This window comes from Vespa crabro, chromosome 2 (genome assembly GCF_910589235.1).
Source record: "Vespa crabro chromosome 2, iyVesCrab1.2, whole genome shotgun sequence".
Taxonomy (NCBI): domain Eukaryota; kingdom Metazoa; phylum Arthropoda; class Insecta; order Hymenoptera; family Vespidae; genus Vespa; species Vespa crabro.
This window is the reverse complement of record NC_060956.1, coordinates 13,616,053-13,638,109: the sequence shown is the minus strand read 5'-3', so window position 1 is coordinate 13,638,109 and position 22,057 is coordinate 13,616,053. Positions and strand designations below refer to the sequence as shown.

The 22,057-nt window shown below is 31.3% G+C and overlaps 1 protein-coding gene and 1 long non-coding RNA gene across 28 annotated transcripts in view; one reads left to right on the top strand and one right to left on the bottom strand.

The window, feature by feature from the left end:
* LOC124421930 (ankyrin-3-like) overlaps positions 1-22,057 on the top strand; it is a 69,411-nt gene that overhangs the window by 20,370 nt on the left and 26,984 nt on the right. For 21 of the 25 annotated variants that reach the window (XR_006941762.1, XR_006941761.1, XR_006941760.1 and 18 more), the window contains exons 6-33: positions 101-256; positions 1,171-1,299; positions 1,424-1,621; positions 1,697-1,993; positions 2,079-2,276; positions 2,348-2,494; positions 2,615-2,764; positions 2,855-2,995; positions 3,079-3,234; positions 3,305-3,403; positions 3,755-3,952; positions 4,038-4,221; positions 5,917-6,021; positions 11,163-11,291; positions 11,399-11,504; positions 14,242-14,259; positions 15,426-15,650; positions 15,754-15,914; positions 15,990-16,201; positions 16,379-16,583; positions 17,343-17,384; positions 18,771-18,969; positions 19,081-19,216; positions 19,288-19,618; positions 19,726-19,929; positions 20,925-21,166; positions 21,245-21,299; positions 21,683-21,910. Coding sequence is in view for 19 of the 25 variants with exons in the window: in XM_046957657.1 (XP_046813613.1) it covers positions 101-256; positions 1,171-1,299; positions 1,424-1,621; positions 1,697-1,993; positions 2,079-2,276; positions 2,348-2,494; positions 2,615-2,764; positions 2,855-2,995; positions 3,079-3,234; positions 3,305-3,403; positions 3,755-3,952; positions 4,038-4,221; positions 5,917-6,021; positions 11,163-11,291; positions 11,399-11,504; positions 14,242-14,259; positions 15,426-15,650; positions 15,754-15,914; positions 15,990-16,201; positions 16,379-16,583; positions 17,343-17,384; positions 18,771-18,969; positions 19,081-19,216; positions 19,288-19,618; positions 19,726-19,929; positions 20,925-21,166; positions 21,245-21,299; positions 21,683-21,910 (4,651 nt within the window). In the remaining 6 variants the exon portion in view is untranslated. Of the gene's footprint in view, positions 1-100; positions 257-1,170; positions 1,300-1,423; positions 1,622-1,696; positions 1,994-2,078; positions 2,277-2,347; positions 2,495-2,614; positions 2,765-2,854; positions 2,996-3,078; positions 3,235-3,304; positions 3,404-3,754; positions 3,953-4,037; positions 4,222-5,916; positions 6,022-11,162; positions 11,292-11,398; positions 11,505-12,742; positions 12,821-13,318; positions 13,380-14,241; positions 14,260-15,425; positions 15,651-15,753; positions 15,915-15,989; positions 16,202-16,378; positions 16,584-17,342; positions 17,385-17,460; positions 17,541-17,613; positions 18,379-18,770; positions 18,970-19,080; positions 19,217-19,287; positions 19,619-19,725; positions 19,930-20,924; positions 21,167-21,244; positions 21,300-21,682; positions 21,911-22,057 lie in introns of those variants that run through there. The other 4 variants (XM_046957659.1, XM_046957658.1, XM_046957660.1 and 1 more) reach the window with 4 other exon arrangements.
* On the bottom strand, positions 3,249-6,024 carry LOC124421949. Of its 3 annotated transcripts, none has more exons than XR_006941766.1 (4): positions 5,898-6,024; positions 3,768-3,833; positions 3,519-3,649; positions 3,249-3,433 (listed from the first exon to the last, which is right to left on the bottom strand). It is a non-coding gene; the product is annotated as an uncharacterized LOC124421949 (long non-coding RNA). The 3 variants fall into 3 exon arrangements; XR_006941765.1 differs by having other exon boundaries at positions 3,768-3,941; positions 5,898-6,014; XR_006941767.1 differs by having other exon boundaries at positions 3,768-3,941; positions 5,893-5,991.

Below are 22,057 nucleotides of genomic sequence, written 5' to 3'. Positions count from 1 at the left end.
TAATTGGTGTGTGTGTGTGTGCGCGCGTGTATAATTAATTGTAATTATCCTTAACGGCAGTGAATTTTTTAAATTCCTATAAATTTATTTTTCATCGTAGGACGGATTCACTCCATTGGCGGTGGCCATGCAACAGGGTCATGATAAAGTAGTAGCCGTTCTATTGGAAAATGATACTCGCGGTAAAGTTCGATTACCTGCCCTCCACATCGCTGCTAAGAAGGATGATTGTAATGCGGCTGCCCTACTTTTGCAAGTACGTCATATTTCTCTTTTTCCAAGCAAAAGAGTCCTTTGTTGTAATCCTCTTATTCTTTTTAATAGGGTTCATCACCTAATACATTTTCAAGAGTTTATATCATAAATTCTTTTGATCTAAATAGTTGACTGATTTTTATAAACAAGGATTCATTCTAAACCTAAAACATCAAGCTATATAAGATAAATTTTTCTATATAAGAATAATATTATATATTCTTTGAAAAATTTATCTCTCAAGATTTCTAATATTTGAATCGATAAATAAAAATTTCTTACTCAAATTCTGTAAATGTAGTCTCCAGTAGAAAACTTTATCTTTGCAATAAGCGATTGTTTATCGGAAATAGTACAGAATTGTAACTAAGAGAATTTATGGTATAAATGCTTTTTTTAGTTTAAATTTGTCTATTTTAAAAACTCGGATAAAAAATAGAAAATAGTTGTAAATTTTGTCTAAATTTCTACAAAATTACATAACGTAAAATAATTTGTAGATGTATTTTAACATACAATTGATTATATTGATATCTTTGTATATATTTAATTAAAAGTTTCGATGTGTAAACCATAAAAATTTTTAATTACGTACCGATATATGTATATATGATTTTAATGAAATACGAGAAAAACGATACCGTTTATGAGAGATGATATAGACTTATGTATTTTTACGCTTTATTAAAAAAGTTTTACTCATATATATGTAGTTGACATATGTACTACTCATATCACTATTATAAGATACGTCAGACTTAGGTAACTGAACATTCGCGAATTATCATACAATATCGATTTGTAATGAATCAAGAGACAATACTTTGCTTTTATTTTTTATTTTAAGAGTATTAAAAAATTATAAATGTAATTTGTGTTTTTATTCTATCATTATTGTATTGTATTTTTCAACAGAATGATCATAATCCGGACGTAACTTCGAAAAGCGGTTTCACACCACTTCACATAGCCGCACATTATGGCAACGATCGAATTGCTTCCTTACTTTATGATAGAGGTGCGGATGTAAATTTTGCTGCTAAAGTAAGTATCAAAACATATATAATATATGTATGTATGTATGTATGTATATGTGTATGTATATATATATTAGAGAAAATTTGGAAAGTTATATTTATATTTTTTTCTTTTTTGCCCGTTCGTATAGCACAATATTACGCCGATTCATGTAGCTGCAAAATGGGGAAAAATTAAAATGGTAAATCTTCTTATGAGTAAAGGAGCAAATATCGAAGCAAAAACGAGAGATGGCCTTACTCCTCTTCATTGTGCAGCAAGATCAGGTCATCATGAGGTTGTTGATATACTTATTGAAAGAGGAGCACCTATTGGCTCTAAAACAAAGGTAATAGATTATATAGAAAGAAAAAATTATTTGATTACATTTTAAATAATGTATTTTTTATTGAATGAAATGTAGAATGGTCTTGCACCATTACACATGGCTGCTCAAGGGGATCATGTAGATGCCGCAAGAGTTCTACTTTATCATCGTGCACCTGTGGATGAAGTAACAGTGGACTATTTGACAGCATTGCATGTGGCAGCTCATTGTGGTCACGTAAGGGTGGCCAAACTTTTACTCGATAGAAATGCAGATCCTAATGCACGCGCACTCAATGGTTTCACACCTCTACACATTGCGTGTAAGAAGAACAGAATTAAAGTAGTTGAACTTCTCTTAAAACACAAAGCTAGTATCGAAGCTACTACGGAGGTAATTATGTATTTTTTGTATTTTTTGATAAATATTAAAAATTATTTTATTAAAAATTCAATTTATTTTTGTTTGTTTTATATAGTCCGGATTAACTCCGCTGCATGTAGCAAGTTTTATGGGATGTATGAACATCGTCATTTACTTGCTGCAACACGAAGCTAGTCCAGACATACCGACAGTAAGAGGCGAGACGCCGTTACATTTAGCTGCTAGAGCAAACCAGACTGATATTATCAGAATACTTCTTAGGAACGGTGCTCAAGTTGATGCTAGAGCAAGAGTAAGTATATCATGTAAATTTCATCATTATTTCGAATAATCTTGATGTTGATTATATAATTCTTTTTTTAGGAGGAGCAAACGCCGCTTCACGTTGCTTCCCGCTTAGGCAATGTTGACATTGTAATGTTGCTATTACAACACGGTGCTGGAGTTGATGCCACAACGAAAGATTTATATACTCCACTTCATATCGCGGCTAAAGAAGGTCAAGAAGAGGTAAAGATTTTTTATTTTGTATGTAAACTATTTATGAGTAATTATTAATCCTATAATATAGGATTAGAATACCGATGTCAAATATAACGTATTACAAATTATTTCTTATGCGTTCATCAGGTTGCTTCAGTTTTATTAGAAAATGGGGCATCACTTACTGCTACGACTAAAAAGGGTTTTACACCTTTGCATTTGGCAGCTAAATATGGCAATATGAATGTAGCGAGGTTGTTACTACAGAAAAATGCACCAGTTGATGCTCAAGGAAAGGTAAGCATGTTTATATATATATACATATTAAATGACAATTTATACTTAGTGAATTAAAATACTTTGATCGATCATATTTATTGAATATAGAACGGAGTAACTCCTCTTCATGTAGCATCGCATTATGACCATCAGAATGTAGCATTACTTCTATTAGATAAGGGTGCTTCGCCACATGCTATGGCTAAAAATGGCCACACGCCTTTACATATTGCAGCACGAAAAAATCAGGCAAGTAAACGGGATGAAAACTCTCTATACGACGTTTAAATAATTGACAGAATTGATAGAAATATTTCAATTATTGTATACAGATGGACATTGCAACCACATTATTGGAATATGGCGCAAAAGCGAATGCAGAATCAAAAGCAGGATTTACACCACTACATTTAAGTGCACAAGAAGGACATACTGATATGTCAACTTTGCTTATTGAACACAAGGCAGACACAAATCATAAAGCGAAGGTATAACCACATCATTGAGAAATTTGTTATTCTATTATTTATTTATTCTATTATTTATTTATCTTTACAGAATGGTCTTACGCCGTTACACTTATGCGCACAAGAGGATAAAGTCAATGTTGCTTCTATTCTCGTAAAGAATGGTGCACAGATTGATGTTAAAACAAAGGTAATGTAGTTATGTTTATCAACATTTGTGCTGTGAAAAGAACAATACAATTAGTGAAAGATCAATGGCACTATAGATAAATACTATAACTGACTGTAAAAAAAAATATACTCACGGTTATACTATTAACATTGTAAATATAATTTAATTATCATTACAGACATAACAAGTACTTTTAAATAGCTCTGGGTTGTGTTTTTGTATTGTTTTCTCTCAGTATTCGACTTGTCCACTTGATTCTATTGTCTTTATAGAGATAATAAATACTGTTATTTTTTTATTTTTTATTTTTCAAAAACAAATTTTATCTTGCAAATGTTATTTTTATATCAAACGGTGTATTTGTTTCAGGCTGGTTACACACCATTGCACGTTGCAGCTCATTTTGGTCAGGCAGCAATGGTACGATTCCTTTTGCGCTCTGGTGCAACTGTTGATAACAATACCAATGCTGGTTATACGCCGTTACATCAAGCTGCACAGCAGGGCCACACGCTGGTTATTAATTTACTGTTAGAAAGTAAAGCTAAGCCAAATGCTGTAACCAATGTAAGTAACTAAAAGTACAATTTTCGATATGCAAGGCAATGCTTTTGTGCAAATTATTAAAATACAGCTGTTTTACGTTTTACAGAATGGACAAACTGCTTTGGATATTGCACAAAAACTTGGCTATATCAGTGTTATCGAAACTCTAAAGGTTGTAACAGAAACTATTATTACCACGACACATACTATCACTATTGAAGAGAAATATAGAGTACAAGCACCTGAATCTATGCAAGAAACATTCATGAGCGACAGTGAAGATGAAGGTGGTGAGTATATAGTTCATTTTTTTGACAATCTGTTCTTGCTTAATAGGCACTTATTGCAATATATGCATATTAAAATATATTATCTTATTTGAAAATTGAATTAAGAAAGACTAATATCTTTTTCAATTTGATAATGAAGGCATTGAGAATATGACCTCGTACAGTTTTTAAATATATATGTTGAATATAGTTTGCTATTGATAGCATTTTACAAAATATATGTTGGATAATCAAAGAAATAGGAATATTTAGAGAAAGGACTTTTTGTAATAATAGAAGATGTCCATTACTGTATAAATCTTATTTGGATTTAAATTTTGATGCATGTTGCATAATTCTTATAAAGAAAATTCTATATTGATAATAACATATTATTTTATTGAATCTCTTTTTTATAAATGTGTACATTAAACGTTATCCATGCATTTCCAAGATTAATGAATATTTTGATTTGTTAAACATAATATGTACATTATTGGAATTAACAAATGTTTCTTCCAAACTATTGCATGAAAATACTAAATGAATTATCAAGTAAGCTTTCTAAAATTATATACACATTCTTGCATGGCATGAGGACAAATAGTGTAGTTTAAATTATGAAGCATGGGTAATACATGTCTTCTTAGCTTATGAAACTATTATCTTTATGTGAATATCCTCATAGATACTCGTATCCTTTTCCCAACCCGTTTAGTTACGATGGAACAGGCAACATGAGGTAGCAGGGATAGGTTCAAATTACTCAACTTTATACAATATAATATACATACATACATACATACATATATACATATTTATTTATTTATTTATGTATATATATATAGTTATTTATATATATATATTTTTATATAAATATATTTATATATAAATAAATAAATATATATATATATATATATATATATATATATATATATATATATATATAAATACATTTACAAATATGTTACGTTATTATTTCATCGGTTTCTTTGTTGAAACTGTAGAGTTATTATCAAAAAGCTAACTATTTTTCTTTGCTTGTTTTTATTGCGTTTCTTTTGCATTTATTTCGCAAGAGCATGTATCTAGCATATACTCGCTGGGTTGTTAAATAAGTCTTCCAGATAATGTGTATTCAAATTATATTTTTTCCATTTGTGTAAATACATCTATTTCGCATTGAATTCTGCAAATATCTAAGCTATAAATATTTAAAATAACGTATAGGCATTATCTTTACTTTATTACTATTATGTAAAACTTTTAAGCTTCGTTATAGCAACAGAAATAGTTGTAAATATGTGGTCTTGCCTTACAGTAAAAAGTATATAGTATGAATAAAATATAGGATTTGAAAAAAGTAAATAATTATACATATACATGTATATTCTTAAAATATTATAGAAGAAGATTTTTTCAATGATTACTTTTAACGTTTTTTAAGTATTAATTAAATAATTTATACTTAGATATTAATCAATATTATTTTATAGATAAATATCATATATTATATGAAAATAATATTAGTTACTTGCTAATATATATTACAAATGAAGTTTTTTATAGCAGTTTCAGCGAAGCTATATATTTTGGTTTAATATTAACTATACGAAGACTAACAACCCAGTGATAACGAGATATAGAAACAATGTTTGATGGTGCAAAATTAGGGTTTTGTTAAAAAATGACCTTACTCGCCGGCGTATAATGTAGGTGGTGATGAAATCGGCATAGCAGCTATGAATGTGTACGGGCAGCCTCCACACGCGCAACACGTGTATCTTCCTTCTTACTACCAGGGCCAAATGACCTATACCCGTAAGTTCTCTGTTTTCTGTGCCACATACTCTCTCTCTCTCTCTCTCTCTCTCTCTCTCTCTTTCTCTCTCTCTCTTTCTCATTTTCTCTCTCTCTCTCTCCTTCCTTCCTTCCTCCCTCCTCTCTCTCTCTCTTTCTCTCTCTCTCTTTCTCATTTTCTCTCTCTCTCTCTCCTTCCTTCCTTCCTCCCTCCTCTCTCTCTCTCTCTCTCTCTCTCCTTCCTTCCTTCCTCCCTCCTCTCTCTCTCTCTCTCTCTCTCTCTTTCTCTTTCTCTCTCCCCCCTCTCTCTCTCGCTCTCTCTCTTTCTACACAAACCGTACACACAACACTCTCAAAACTGCGTGCCGTGGGTCATTTCGTAATATTTTCATCCATCTCTGAAATTCTTAGCTCATAAATCGTCTGGTACATCGTTTCAGCATTCCCTTTCCATGTACTTATTTGATCCCTTATAACTCGAAACGACCATTCCATCTTATGCATTATTTACCTATTCTCTGCTAACCTTGGTATTGGATTTATTTTTCTGGAACCTTTTTGTGAAAAAAAAAAATTCTTACCATTTGTATTATTTGATTCTAATAATGATAAGTAGACGTAACCGATTTTAGTTTTTTAGTTGTTTTAGTTATGTCAGAAGTTGTTGATTCTCTAATAGTTGTTTTACCTATGGCGAAAGTTGTTGAGTCTCGTTAATAGTAATGTGCAGTAGTATGATTTGGTTATTTGATGCACTCATTAATCTACTTTAATATTACTCTATTGACATTACGAATGAATGCGAATAGTTTTTCAATAAGATAGAGCTCATTCGTATTTGGATTCACTCGAATTGTATATATCTATGTAAATAAAATATAAACGATGCGTGATAACACGTTAGAAGTCGTTTGATTATATTCAACAAAGTATTTAAATGATCGGAGTACGTGTTGGAATGAAGAAACAGGAAAATAAAAAGAAAAGAAAAGAAAAAAATAAGAAAATATTTTACACGGGTATGCATTTGAATCGAAATCAACGAATGGAGATGTTCGTTAAAGTACATATGGCAAAAAACCATACATCCTCATGTTAGAATTTTACATATTGTACGATTAACGAAATAGGCCGCGCTCCCGTCGTTAATGCAATTAACATAATAACGAGTAGTGCGATCATTATAGCAGTTGGTAGGAATAGACGTAGATTAGCTTGCTCGTTACTCGGTTTTGACATTTCATTGTCATCATCGTCGTACTCATACGCTATGGTCTATGATATGAATTCTACTTCGGCTACCTGTTATGCAATGTGCAGCAGACACGACATGCGTTTCGTTGAGAGTTTGCTACTCATCGGTGCAGTAGTCAGTTTAACCCTCGTCGTCTTTTGGCCGATTGCCAAACGCGATCCAAGACGGAAATATCATTCGAATTTATGTAACATCAATACGGCGCCGGTTGATTTTTTTCTTTCTTTTCTTTCTTTTTTTTTTTTTTTTTTTATTTCAACCCATCAAGCGATTATCTTTCGTAATTTATATTTCCAGTTTATATCCGTCACTGACGTTTGCGAAGTAAGACTTGCGTTCGATCGGGATTTTTCGGATAGGGACTCTTGTCAGGCGCCAATATATCTTGTAATAATTGTAATTATATCCATACCTCATTAGATATTTATTTCGAATTGATCGATCTTAAATTATTCAATCAATAAACACGAAACAAATGGACGTCTTTTAATGTACCTATCATACATACGTACGTACGCATGTATGATTTTTGTTAGGAACAGTGCGCATTTTTCACGAAATCTTCCTTATCTTGCCGCTATAGATGTAAGTAATAGATCTCGAGAAAATGTGAGTTAAAGAGTAGAAATTACGATTGTTGTTTCAACGATGAGCGGTGAACGGGCAACGGCGATACCTCGAGGCGTGTAAATAAATTGGCGGGAAAACTCGAAGGCAGTGACTATTATAAAATTGATGATTCATGGAATGAGGTCACGTTTCTAGCGGTAGTCTTACGTCGAACTTGTATTAATCTCAAAACAGTCGCTGTTCCTGACCCCCGCGGATGCAAACGTTGTATCGGAAGTGTGTCAAAGAGAAAGCGTTCCAAATGTATTTTCTACGGTGAAAAGATTTCATCAATTTTACAGTTCCAACATTTTATTCTGTTGGACGAGGCATATCTGATTTGTCAAGAGATAAAGAAATAAACAGAAATTCACTTCGAAAATATCGTTCTAAGGAGATCAAGATTCCTTTAAAATCCTAGACGACAAGGTGATCATACGAATAATTTAATTCGTTTCAACGATATTGTCTTTCTTGCAAAGATTGTTTTATCAAAATATTCGGTGATAAAAAAAATAAAATAACTAGGATGCTCAAACGATCGTAAAAAAATCGACGATGATCATTCTATCTACGGATCAAAGGGATACTACGCACAATTGCGAATAATCAGTGATGTAATAATTATGAGGCACACGTAACTCGTACCGCCTCTAAATTGTCTCTATACCATCATATATGGCGTTGACTGTACAGAGTACTTATTGTGCACTGTATGTTACCTCGTAACAGTGCACCAGTTCACTTATTACCAAAGCACAAGACAATATAAGCGACGCTCCTCGTTATTTCTAGTTTTGCTACTGTTTTCTTTTTTATTTTCTTAATTTCGTTTTCTTAAACGTCAACGTCGTTCTTTCGTTCGAAATGGCAAAGGGAAAGGCAAAGAGAAAAGAATCAAAAGGGATGACATGTTGCGGGTGTGCACGCAGCAGGAACAGCGACATAATATGTAAATATACAATTATCCTGGGTGTTATTTCGTTCCATGCACATTATTTTATGCACGGTCATCATACGCACGTTTATCATTATGCTTTTCTTAATCATTCACGATGAATTAACACGTATATGTTCTTCAAAATTTCAAAACTTTCGCGCCATTCGTATTTGACGTTCATTCAACGATCGAAAGGAAGTATGCGTTTCTTACACTTGTTTCTTTTTTCTTAGATTATGAATAGTTGGTTAAATGCATATCGAAAATCGTTTTCTGTATATTACATAATATAAATGGATATGGAACCAATGTGACTTTGTTTTAAAGGCTTGCGCTCATTAATAAAATTTAAATATTTCTTCTGGGTGTATATATATATATATATATACAAAGGAAGTATACTGTAACAATGGCGCAGACATGCGTTCTGCATTGCAAATATAAACGTAAGCGCAAGACAAGGACAAATTATAGCACCAATCTTTCAGGCACAAACAATTCGTTTTATATTAAGCCATGACCACCTCGTACAACGAATTACGTTATAGTATCAAATAGTTGCTATTTTGCTATATCGACTAAATCCTCTAGTGGTTTTACGAACATTAATGACGATAGAAATGGTTTTTATCGACATCCATGACGAATAGAAATGTATACGTATATTTACTTGTATATATTTTTTGTTTACCACAAAATGAATAAGTAGAATAAGTAAAGAAGATATAATATAGTCACATTGGTAATAATACAAGTATATGAATATCGCGTATATGCATTCAGAAAAGTGACAAGAAGTTATTATATCTAATTAAGTTTATAGGAAGAGAAATATGCAGTATGTTACGTGAATACGACATAACGATGAAACAGACGGTTGTATCAAAATGACATAAGAAATATTACATACGACAATGACTAAGAATACGAATGTGAAATTCATCCAACCGTGACTTTTAACTTTTTTTCCAAATCAATAACAAAATTTGATGATGCTAAACGTATTATTAAAAGCTATAATAATATAATCTAATATAATAATATAATATAATATAATATAATATAATATAATATAATATAATCTAACATAATCTATAAATAATATACTCTTTTCGTAGATTATTATTAGACAATTTTCGTCTATGACACTTTAGATCATCCTTATTCAACGAGATTTGATACGATTACATAGCTGATCTTCCTAGAGATGATTAGCGCGCGAACTCTCCAGAAGATATAGGTCACTGGCTATAAGATTGGCTGTTTTGTAGATAGAATCGTCTTAGAACAGGACCGTTTCAATAGCACGTGTCCTTGAACGATGGTAAAATTAGCGTTTCTATGTTACGGTTACGTTCATATCGTTCATAAAGTTAAACATATCTAAATGTGTGGACGACTTCAGATTTCGAGCTAGTTCCGCAACAGTTACCCGAAAGCTTTTCCAAAGAAAACTCGAACTAATATCGTTCTATTCATTAAGTATATATCGTTTCAAAATTACGTAGCGATTGTACGAAAAAAGGACAGGGAAAAAAAGACGAAGAAAAATGAGATTATTTGACAGCAATCATTGCGTAGCATCGACGGTTCAAGGTCTTTTCATATGCTCGATTAACTCAGCATAATGTTGTTTGTCTTTATTTTTAGATATTACTACATCTTACATGCTTTAACATACACAAGTGCGAAGAATAATTTGCTTTTATGCCGATAATATTAGATGTAGGCGGTGAATTTGTGGGTTGTCCATCTATTGAATAATTGTGGCCTATATTCTTTCAAGAATATTTGATAATATGCAATTGCAAATGCGAGAAGATTTTACATCATTCGTGTGAAAAATGAGTTACCAGTCATACTGACTGTCTTTTATTTAACGATTCGACGATAGATAATTTCGGCGAATTACAGAAGTATGATGTACTTCATTATTTTCTATCTTAAGCGACAGAGATTTGATCAATATACTTAGAGTAAACAGTTACAAGATTAAACAAACGGAGATAAGGAAGAAAAAGAAGAAGAAGGAGAACTCGACGTGTTCTTTTCTTTGTTAAAAAAAATATGATAGAGAAAAATTAGTCACTTGGAAAGTCCTTCGAACGCTACAATTCTGATCTCGCTTTTTCTGGCTTATTCCTAATGATTTTATTGGCAATGATATTATTTATTTCCTTTGCAGGCATAATCATGTCCATACATTTTATATTAGTGCATACGACTTTATTATGTTATCGTGACATCGTATTACTCATACGATATTTATAATCTATCATTTTTTATTCATTCTAACGCAGAACATTTTGACAAGTATAGCGTAATCCATAATAAAGATGTTATTGTTCGTTTCTATAGGTGAAGATCCAATGCTCAGCGACCAACATCAATACCGTTACATGACTGTTGATGATATGAAATCTATGGGAGACGATTCCATGCGTGTCAATGTGACGGATGATGAGAGAGATAATCGACATGCTGGAGGTATGCTAAAAGATAATTTTCTTTTAAAGTCGTTCAACAACGAGAAATATTATTACAATTATTATCGCAAACAGCATTTCTATTTCCTCTTGTTTACATCTTTCTAGCTCCTACAATAACAGAAATGATCACCAAGGAAAATTGTCAACGTTCAAATGCCGCAATTCTCAAGCCGGACAATATAGATATCAATAGGCATCCAGTTCACGTTGGGTATGTATCGATTTATATTATTTCGTTATATACTTTATAATGAGAATTAGTTAATTTATTAAAATTAATATGACAAATTTCGATAAGCTGTATTATTATTAGTAGTTACATATTATTCGATCATATAAAAAAAATAAATTTAAGTATTGATTATAACAAATAAGTTATGAAAGTATATATAGAAATAAAGATATGAAAAGCGCGTGTGTATTTATAAAAACTTTGTACACACGGCGATGAAGTACCGTTGGCAAATTCTTGGGCGATAAAAATTAAAAATATTTATATTGATGCCAGAAACATGCATAAAATACTGCATTTCGTATATTAGCGTACTCTCGTGCCGTAATGGTATAGTGTTGATTATAAAGAAACAATAATGTTGTGTATTATAGTGTGATACGGTGTGTGTTGATGAAAGTATCCTGCTCTAACTAATCCTCAAATTATTGGTTGCTATGTAATTTATCTTCTAGTTTACTTCTAATTTCTCTCTTAATCTATAACTGGCGATATTATCGATGTTTATAGACATTTATTAGACACATGAGAGATCATATTACGAAGTTGAACTAATCGTATCAGAATAAATTACTTGATTGATTAAATTAATTGATGAATATTTCGAGATTCAAGAAATATATAAGGAAAAAAAACAACGCGTATAATACGTTAAAAAGAAAATATTCATTATATCCTTGCATATATCATATCACTTCTTCTATGTATAAAACATCGCGATTCATCGATACTTTAACGCAATTCGTTAGTTAGTTAAATAAAAGCCAGTTGTTCCGTTTACACCTTTGCATTCATACGTGTTTTTATTTTGCCGCTTGTCTTGCCCGTAGCATTGTTAAACGATGTAGCAATTTAGCATGAAATGTTCATAATTTTGTGATGAACGATTCTTTTCGATAACACGATAATAATTTCATTTAGTATCGTATATATATCGTTTTAACTAATACGCACCGATTGAATCTCTAATATAGGTTTATATCTGAGGAAGAACTTACGTCATATAATTCTATTTCCAAAATGTTGAGTGTGATTGTTTCGAGTATATTATGAAGCACAATTTTATGAGTTTCAAGAAAGACATTTGGCATTATTGCATCAATTATAAAAGGTTCTAAGAACAAAATGTGAACTGCACGATTACAAACAGAACATTAAGCATGTGCATGAAATAAAACAATTGTCGATAATCATACACGGTTTTCTTCCGAGATTAGTGCCTCTATAGAGTTCCTAATTACATCGCTGGCTGTTCTCGGTACTGTGTCAAAAGGACAAGGAATGTGGAGGGACAGGTATACCATTCCGTTTTTATTATATACAACTCACGTGCTTGATGTAATACACAATTTTTTCTTATTTTTTTCTATCAGAGATTACACGTGCATATATCGTAAATATTTTAATGGCATTCTCTATGATAGAATATATAACATTTTTTTATACCCGACGTTAAATCAAGCATATACGTATATCGATTGAAATTATCAATGAAAATAGTACGCAATGTGTTTAAGTTAAATTAAGGTCATAGAGAATGTTTTCGTTTTAACGTCAGAAATGATATGAATAATAAAAAATGTATTTTTCACATAACCTTTTGCACATGGCAAATCATTTTTACCGCGACCAATTACATAAATTACTGTCGCTAAGTTATCTCTTGATTATTATAAAAAGAAGAATCGTTCATCCGTCGTGAATTCTAAAGAAAAGAAAAATTACGGAATATTAATCTTTAAAGCGGCTGTTGCTCGTGCAGATATATATTAGTAAAATTATTTTTTGTTCAGCTATGTTATGCGCATAAACGGGATCTGTCGTCTTTTATGCTGCTAATAATAATAATAATAGTAATAATGATAATGATAATGATGATGATGATGATGATGATGATGATGATGATGATGATGATGATGATGATGGTAGTGATGATGATGATGATGATAATAAAATAGAAAAAAAATATTCTATATACATTATTTAGGGATTAATAAAATTTCATTTTCGATAGAAAATGTTTATATATTCTTGTCGTAAATTTGGATATACTAATCACATAAAAAGTTATATATTATAAATAATATATAAATGTAAATTTATATACGTATAAATTGGTGTATATATATACATATAATACAATATATATATATACACAAATATACATATATATGTATATATGTGTGTATATATATATATATATATATATATATATATATATATATATATGTATGTATGTATTTTTATGAATGATTTCAATTAACAGCATATCATCAGGCAGATTTCGAAATCGTTCCTCTTACGTTGCAGTCCCAATGTATGTCTATTTTTCGCATAGTGTGAGTGATGTGTTACTTCACGCGTCTCTACTATAATACATAATTATTATTGTTATTTCTCCCTTTCGCAATGTGTACAATATACAAATGGTTTGCGTGTGATTATTACGGGTTTTCGAAGTAATCAGCGATTATTAATTGAGAATATTTTAAGGAATACTTAAGTGATTCATTAACTATCCGCTGATATATTAAAACGTTCGAAAATCTGTAAAGTTGTGGCAGAATATAATAATCATGATCTCATCTCTCTCTTTCTCTCTTTCTCTATCTCTCTCTTTTTTTTTATTCATCGTCATATTTATAGAACGAATGAATACTAACGCGTTTTTTATTTTGTTTCCGATCCTCTGTTATTTTATTTGCGCTACTCGCAGAATCCCACAATGGAGAAAGTAAGTGATCTTCACTTGAATCTATTAGCTTCTGCTATTAGATGTTATACTCCTGAATTGTATTTTCATGCGTTCAACACTTTCATTCCTGCTGCACATTACCCCTGTAGTCGAAGATTTTTAGTGACATTTTAGATAAACATAGTTCGTCTAGCAGCGAACACATACCAAAAGAGGAATTACGAAACGATGTTGATCGTTCGTGTAAAATACTTATTAAAAAAGTTTTATTAGAATTCTATTTTATCGATTTATGTATTCGCTGTAAAAACGTTGCCTACAGCTAACGTATATCATACAAATTCAATCAAATGATCTTTCTTCTCTGGTATCATTAGTCATTCGTATATAAAAATTGTTGGAATGAATTTTCAATTGATACTTTTTTATATTTTTAACAATTTACCTTATCAATGTTTTTATATAGTTCATTGGTGTGACATTTGGTTTAGCTTGCAGCTTCATTTGTTAAAAAAAAAAGCAAAAAAAAAAATAAAAGTTATAGTGCTTAGCTTTTCGTATAGCTTATCCTTGTCGTTATTATTATATGTCTTATTTAATTCACTTTATCGATCAAAATGAAACTCTTTCAAAGAAACATTCGTAAAAAGATCAATACATATGATAAATACGGAGATTCGTTTAAATTTTGTCTGATTTGTTATTCGTATTAAATTCGAAAAACACATATACATATTTATTATATCAAATCTTTACAATATCAAACATATCGCATTTTTAATCTATTCTCTTAAGATTGACTCGTTTTTGCTTTGCGTTTCATAATATTATTATATCACTCTGGCGATGCATATTAAATCTTTCACATTACTACACGCTTAGCGTACAATGCGATTTGGCTATGATATAATTAATTATAAGGTAACGAATATCGTATTGGAAAAAGAAATTAACCGATCTTAATTAAATAAGTTTTATTATCAAGGTTTCCATGTTCGATGGAATTAAACTTGAAATTTAATGTTTCTTCAGGATAATAGGAACGAACGAAACATCGATTGTGGTTTCATATGTTTATCCAGAAAATTATTTATTTATTATTCTTATTAAAGATTTGTATATTATATCGATGTATAGTATTCTACGGCAAGTCGTTCAAAGAGAATTATCAATATGAGTTTTCTAAAATCAATCTACTACAATAGCTTCCTGGTTTCTTTCCTGGTCGACGCACGGGGTGGTGCGATGCGGGGATGTAGACACAGTGGAGTTCGGGTTATCGTGCCTCCTCGTAAAGCGGCGATGCCGATGCGAGTAACTTGCAGGTACCTAAGGAGAGATAAATTGACCAATCCGCCTCCTTTAATGGAAGGCGAGGCTTTAGCTAGTCGTATTTTGGAGCTTGGACCAGTTGGTGCTAAATTTTTAGGGTACGTTATAAAACAAAATTAACATTGTATCTCCATCATATCTATTATATTTTTAGTTCGATACAAATTTTAATGTATCATTCATTTATGTTTTTAAATCCAGACCCGTTATCATAGAGGTGCCACATTTTGCATCATTAAGAGGAAAGGAACGAGAAATAGTTATCTTACGTTCCGATAATGGAGAAACTTGGCGCGAACACACCCTGGAGGCTAGCGAGGAAGCTGTACAGGATGTTCTTAATGAGAGCTTTGAAGGAGAAGGTATATTTCTCTTTTAAGCTTGGTTCTTCATTGATTGTTTTAATATCTTTTCCTTTATATTCTACCTTTTCTTAGAATTAAGCCAGCTAGAAGATCTCCAAACGTCACGCATCGTAAGGATACTTACCGCAGATTTTCCCCATTATTTCGCGGTTGTCTCTCGCATAAGGCAAGAAGTACATGCAGTTGGACCGGAAGGTGGTACTGTATCTTCATCAGCTGTTCCTCAGGTTCAAGCTGTCTTCCCACCTGCAGCTTTGACCAAAAAGATTAGGGTTGGCTTACAGGTAAGATTTCAAATGTTATTTGGAAAATTGTTTTCGCCATTATGAGGTTGATTTGCAATGTAGTAATCGTTATACTTCAAGAAATCGCATTAATTAAAAAAGTGATACATCGACGTAGAAAATAATGAATATTCCTTATTTAAGTGACGACGTATTGACATTTGAATTTATGTTTAGGCCCATCCTATACCAGCTGAATTAGTAGCAAAACTACTAGGTAATCGAGTCGCAGTATCGCCCATAGTTACGGTAGAACCACGACGGCGAAAGTTCCATAAGCCCATAACTTTGACTATACCAGTACCACAAGCAGCTAATAAAGGCATGATTAACCAGTACTCGGGGGATGCACCGACTTTAAGGCTCCTGTGCAGCATAACTGGTAATATATGCTTGCACGTAATATTGTAGAGCAGCGTACCGTCTTACTGGAAAATCTCTTACCGATAAATTGCTGAAAATCGTTATGTCGCAATCAATTTGGGTGTCATAAATATATATCTTGTCAGATTTTTTAAGCATTCGAGTAATCAACTTGTAGTTTAGTTAGGCATGATAATAACGTCGGTAGGCAATCTCGTCTGTTCTCAGGTCGTCGGGACTGCGCGGCATACTGTCGGTTTTTTATTTTATATCATACACATATGTAATAATATTTGCGATATTTGAGTGTTATATTCTACGATAGTCTATTATGTATTTTTAGTAACACATATAAAACTACTTATGTCGTTTTCATATTTGCGATCACAATATATTTTATTTCTTTCTTTTTTCTTTTTCTTTACCAAGTAATTTATAATTTATCTGTAGCTGATAAACACTGACTGCGGTTCACCCTTTGGTATCGGGCGAGATAATTGTTTCTTCAAATATTATATTATTATTTATATAAAGTATTTCAATTAGATAAACAAATAACTCAGGATATAAACTTTTTAAATATTGCGTACAATTAATGAAGGGAAACGCATAGTATGTATAAAAAGCTCGTTAATTTGTGAAATGTGAAACGTACGATATAATAGACGATACGATCATTTACTTTTACAATTAGTTCATAATAGCTTGCAAAAATTAGTTTTTTTTTAATAGTTGCATAAATCAGATACGTAAACGATTTTTCTCTTTTTAAAAAAAGGAATATCGATACTGAAGGGTCGAGGAAGATCTCGTCTATCGAGTAAGTGTCAGCCAAGTGAATTATTTTCAACTGTAATTTATAATCTTTTTATTGAAAGTGTATGCATCGTTTAAAGTTTTCTCGTTACCAGTGGCAGTATCCCGAAGACCTTCGGATAGAGATTTAAAAGGGAGATGGTAGCTGCATGTTCCATAGAAACATTTCGTTGAGTACCATTGTTGTATACATATCTTGTTGTGATTCATTGTTAATGCTTGCATATTGTTAGGATTGAGTCATTTAGGTATGGATTATTAATTAAAGTAGATCAAAGTCTTATTACTTAGCTCATCGTAAGCGTTAACTTAAAAGTTTTTGTTTCAGCACATTCAATTGAATGGTAATTGCTTCAATATATCAAGCTTTTATTCGAACTCAATTTCTCTAATTGACATTGTGCTTATTGTAAAATATATGTATCTCTTTGAAATCGTTGAAGTGCATTCGACATTAGAATATATTCTAACAATGAGGAAATGTTGCAAAAAATTGCATTTCTTTTACATTAAATTATTACATACGCACAACCACACTTTTTCGCTTATATTTTAATCTGAAGCTTCGTAGCTGTTTAACAAATATCACATATTTAATCACATTTTTCGTTATTAAAATATTATTTGATGGAATATATCACACTATATTTTCCAATTATTTCAATAAATTCGCTAATATTTGTGCGATGTCTTTTAAATATACATCTTTGAACTAGGAATACACTCGTGTTGCTTTTTATAGGTATTTATTATGAATATTATCTTTTTCCACTTGGTGCGTATAAATATATGCAAATAATGAAGCTTTTTTTTATTATATACGTCTTGTGTACATAATAATCCATAGCACGTAACGTTAGCACATTTATAGAGACCGATATTAAATACAAAATGTTTATAAGTTCCTACAAACAGCACATACGTACATATATTGTTCTATATGTATTTTCAGGTTTTAATAAGTTTGTATTTTTTACACAATTTGTAAATGTGTGTTTGTGTGTATGTGTATATATATATATATATATATATATATATATACACATACACAAGCATATTTATACCTACAATATATAAATGTATTTTTATCATATTTTGTATATCAAGAAAAGTGACATTTCTGAAGATCATTGTTCATATTTATTATAAAACGAAAATAACTACGTCAAGCATCTTTCTGTCCTTTTTATCTGCTAATGAAATCAACATATTTGCACTCATAATCATTAAAAACAATTTCAATATTATAAAAATTACTTTATTCTTTTCACATTTATTCGAGACTGTAATTAATTTTGGTCGCATCGGATAAAAACACACGTTTCACTACTGTTATTGAGCATTTCTAGCACGGACATATTTTAATAATGTTATTGGATTTGACGTGTATGTCGTTCAGGGGGTCAGTCTCGGGCAGTCTGGGAGGATGTCACAGGTTCTACACCATTAACTTTCGTCAAGGATTGTGTCTCTTTCACTACCACGGTATCTGCTCGTTTTTGGCTAATGGACTGTCGAAATATTTCGGAAGCGACAAAAATGGCAACAGAATTATATACCCACGCTACCCATGTACCATTTATGGCTAAGTACGTTTGATATTTATATTGAATCAAAACAACAACTATTAACAAAATAATTATATTTATTTCGACGAATGTATTTTTCAATTTTGAAACATTACTCGATATTATTTATAGATTTGTAGTCTTCGCGAAACGTATAGATCCTTTGGAGGCCAGGATACGCGTATTTTGTATGACTGATGATAAAGAGGATAAAACTCTTGAACATCAAGAGCATTTTACAGAAGTTGCGAAGAGTAGAGATGTTGAAGTAAGTGCGTTAAACTTTTCATTATGATAAGAAATAAAATTTAATTTTTTGTTGTTGTTGTACGTTTGAAGGTGTTAGAAGGTAAAACTCAATACATGGAATTTACGGGTAATCTTATACCAGTATTAAAAAGCGGCGAACAGCTTCAATTACCATTCAGAGCATTTAAAGAAAATAGAGTACCGTTTACTGCGCGGATAAAAGATCCAGATGCAGCAGATATGATGGGTCGAATAATGTTTATGAGCGAGCCTAAGGTTCCTAAAGGCGAGGTGCCACAAACACCGATATGTACATTGAATATTTTGTTACCTGAAAAGATTTCTCCTGAACCTGCTGTTTCAGAATTGGATTTACTTGAATTATCCAAAAATTACAGTTTTCTACGCGATGGTGGAATCAGTATGTAACAATGATTTATTATTTTATTTTTATAATTGTAATTAGGACTATTTCTTTTGTTATCAGTTACGTATTCAGTAAAGATTTTTTATTCTCTTTATTTTTAGGTCGACCAGATGCTATACATAGAGCAACTATACGTTTAAGGGATATAGCGAATTTACTAGGCAAGGACTGGGAAAAATTAGCAGAAGAACTTAACATTGCTTCCAACGATGTGTCTTTGATAAAACAGGAATATCCTGATAAACCAGCTCAACAAGCGGCAGCAATGTTCAAAGTCTGGCAAAGTAATGGAAATAAAGCAACGGGTAAGTTCAAATACATTTAAATATTATTGTAATTTCTAATATACAACGTAGAGTTATATAAATAGGCGTAAAATGAATTAAATCTATATTAGTAAGATGCATCATAATTATACCATAATCGTTGAAGCGCGATCATCACGCAAGGTCAAAAAATAAGATTTGCTCACTGCGATTGACTCAGACGTGTGGAATCTCAATCGTAACGTTGTTGATGATCTCATACTACATTATTATGCCTGACATAACTCACAACTCTCTCTCTCTCTCCCTCTCTCTCTCTTTCTCTTTCTCCTTCTTCTTTCTTTCCCGCTATAATGATTCCATCTTATTCTGACAAAGTACGCAAAACGTCTCTGCAATCAGTGGAACGACAAACAGTCGCGTAGTTTAAAGAACACGGAGAGGATACGGTCAAATTTATTCGTGTTTATTGCTCATTACTTGTTAATTTTTCGTTTAAGAATTTATATTAATTACTTAGTAATAATTTTATCTGTTTTTGATATTAATATCAGTGACATTCTAAAGAGATAGTAGTGATTTTAAAAAAATAATTTTTATACAGTGCATGTTATTGTAAATTAGAAACTAAGATGTACATAACTTTATATCAAGAGTACAAAAATCCAACAACAAATTTATATACTAGCGAACTTTTGTTAATATTTCATAAAACATCTTCGATATGTCTTCACACTTCCAAAGTTTCAGGTATGTTTTATTAGATGTGCGTTGCTTAGAAAAAGATTTTTTAATATAAATATTTATTTATGTTTTGTGCGTTACTTATAGAGAAAAATTTCTGAGTATGAATATTTATTTTTAATGTGTTGGTTAGAAAACATTTTTGAATATGTATATATATTATTTATTTGATGGAAATTTTTCGTATTATTATATTGCTATGAATACTTATTACGTAGTTGTACTTTAAGCATATTATATATAAATGCATACATACATATAATACAATATAAATGTAATTCTTTTTATAGGTAATACCTTAGAAAAGGCGCTCAATAAAATTGGCCGAGAAGATATTGTAAACAAATGTATATTTAATGTAGAACTTGTTACTGATGATGTCGAAAAAGCAGTTGCAAGAGTTCAGTTAGATCAACCAGGTTTTGACTCCTTGAAAGAGGAGTTAGGACCTTCGAGGGACACATCTCTTCGACGCGATGCAACTATGGATCCAAAAATGGATCCTGATTATGAAGAACCAGATAGAATGAAGGTATGCGGTATTATCGATAAATCCTGTGATACCATTGCGAAGTATTAGACATTATAATAAAATATTAATCAATCCTAGGAATCTGAATCCATAGAAGAGCTTAGTAACATCAGTCGTTTGCAGGATAAACGATGTAAGTAGAAGATTGTGAATAATGATAGCAACAGTGTGTGAAAAAAAAGTAATAACGATGTTTATAATTTAATTTTAATACAATATATGATCATAAATTTTTTATCTCTCTTAATTGAAATATTACTATGAATTTTTTTTAAATTATTACTTAATAAAAATAATAAGCAGTAGAAAAAAAATATCTTAAGTTTTTAAAGTGATATAAATAATAGTGATTAACAAACAATATATGCACGCTAAGTAATTACTCAATCATGATTTTGTCTTATCTTCCATTTTTTAAATACATCACTTAGCAGATGAATCACGTCATAATTTAACATATTTTAACACGTTATATTTTGGGCTCTTTGTTCACAACACGTTTCTTGCACTTAACAGCTAAGCAGCATGTCACAATCGCAAATGGCACTGTATTCAACGGAACCTCGACCCCTGTCAAAGATAAATATGCAAGTGATGAGAAAGAATTGGGAGATATGATGGCTGATTTCATTGAACATAAATGTCACGTTACCGACACGATGAGCAAAAAGTCACGCGATGAGCTTGATGACGAAGAAAAAAAGCGACAAAGAGTGATTGCTGACGCTAATAAAATTGTTTCTGGTAAGTGATTTAGTGTATTTCTTCTAAACTGGTGGGTTGAGGGGCCGAGCTTTATCTGCAAAAAGAATACTATTATTAAAAGGAAACGAAAAGCTATTGATGAGCAGCTACTTATTTTATTCGAACTTTCGCAGCATGTTCAGCCAA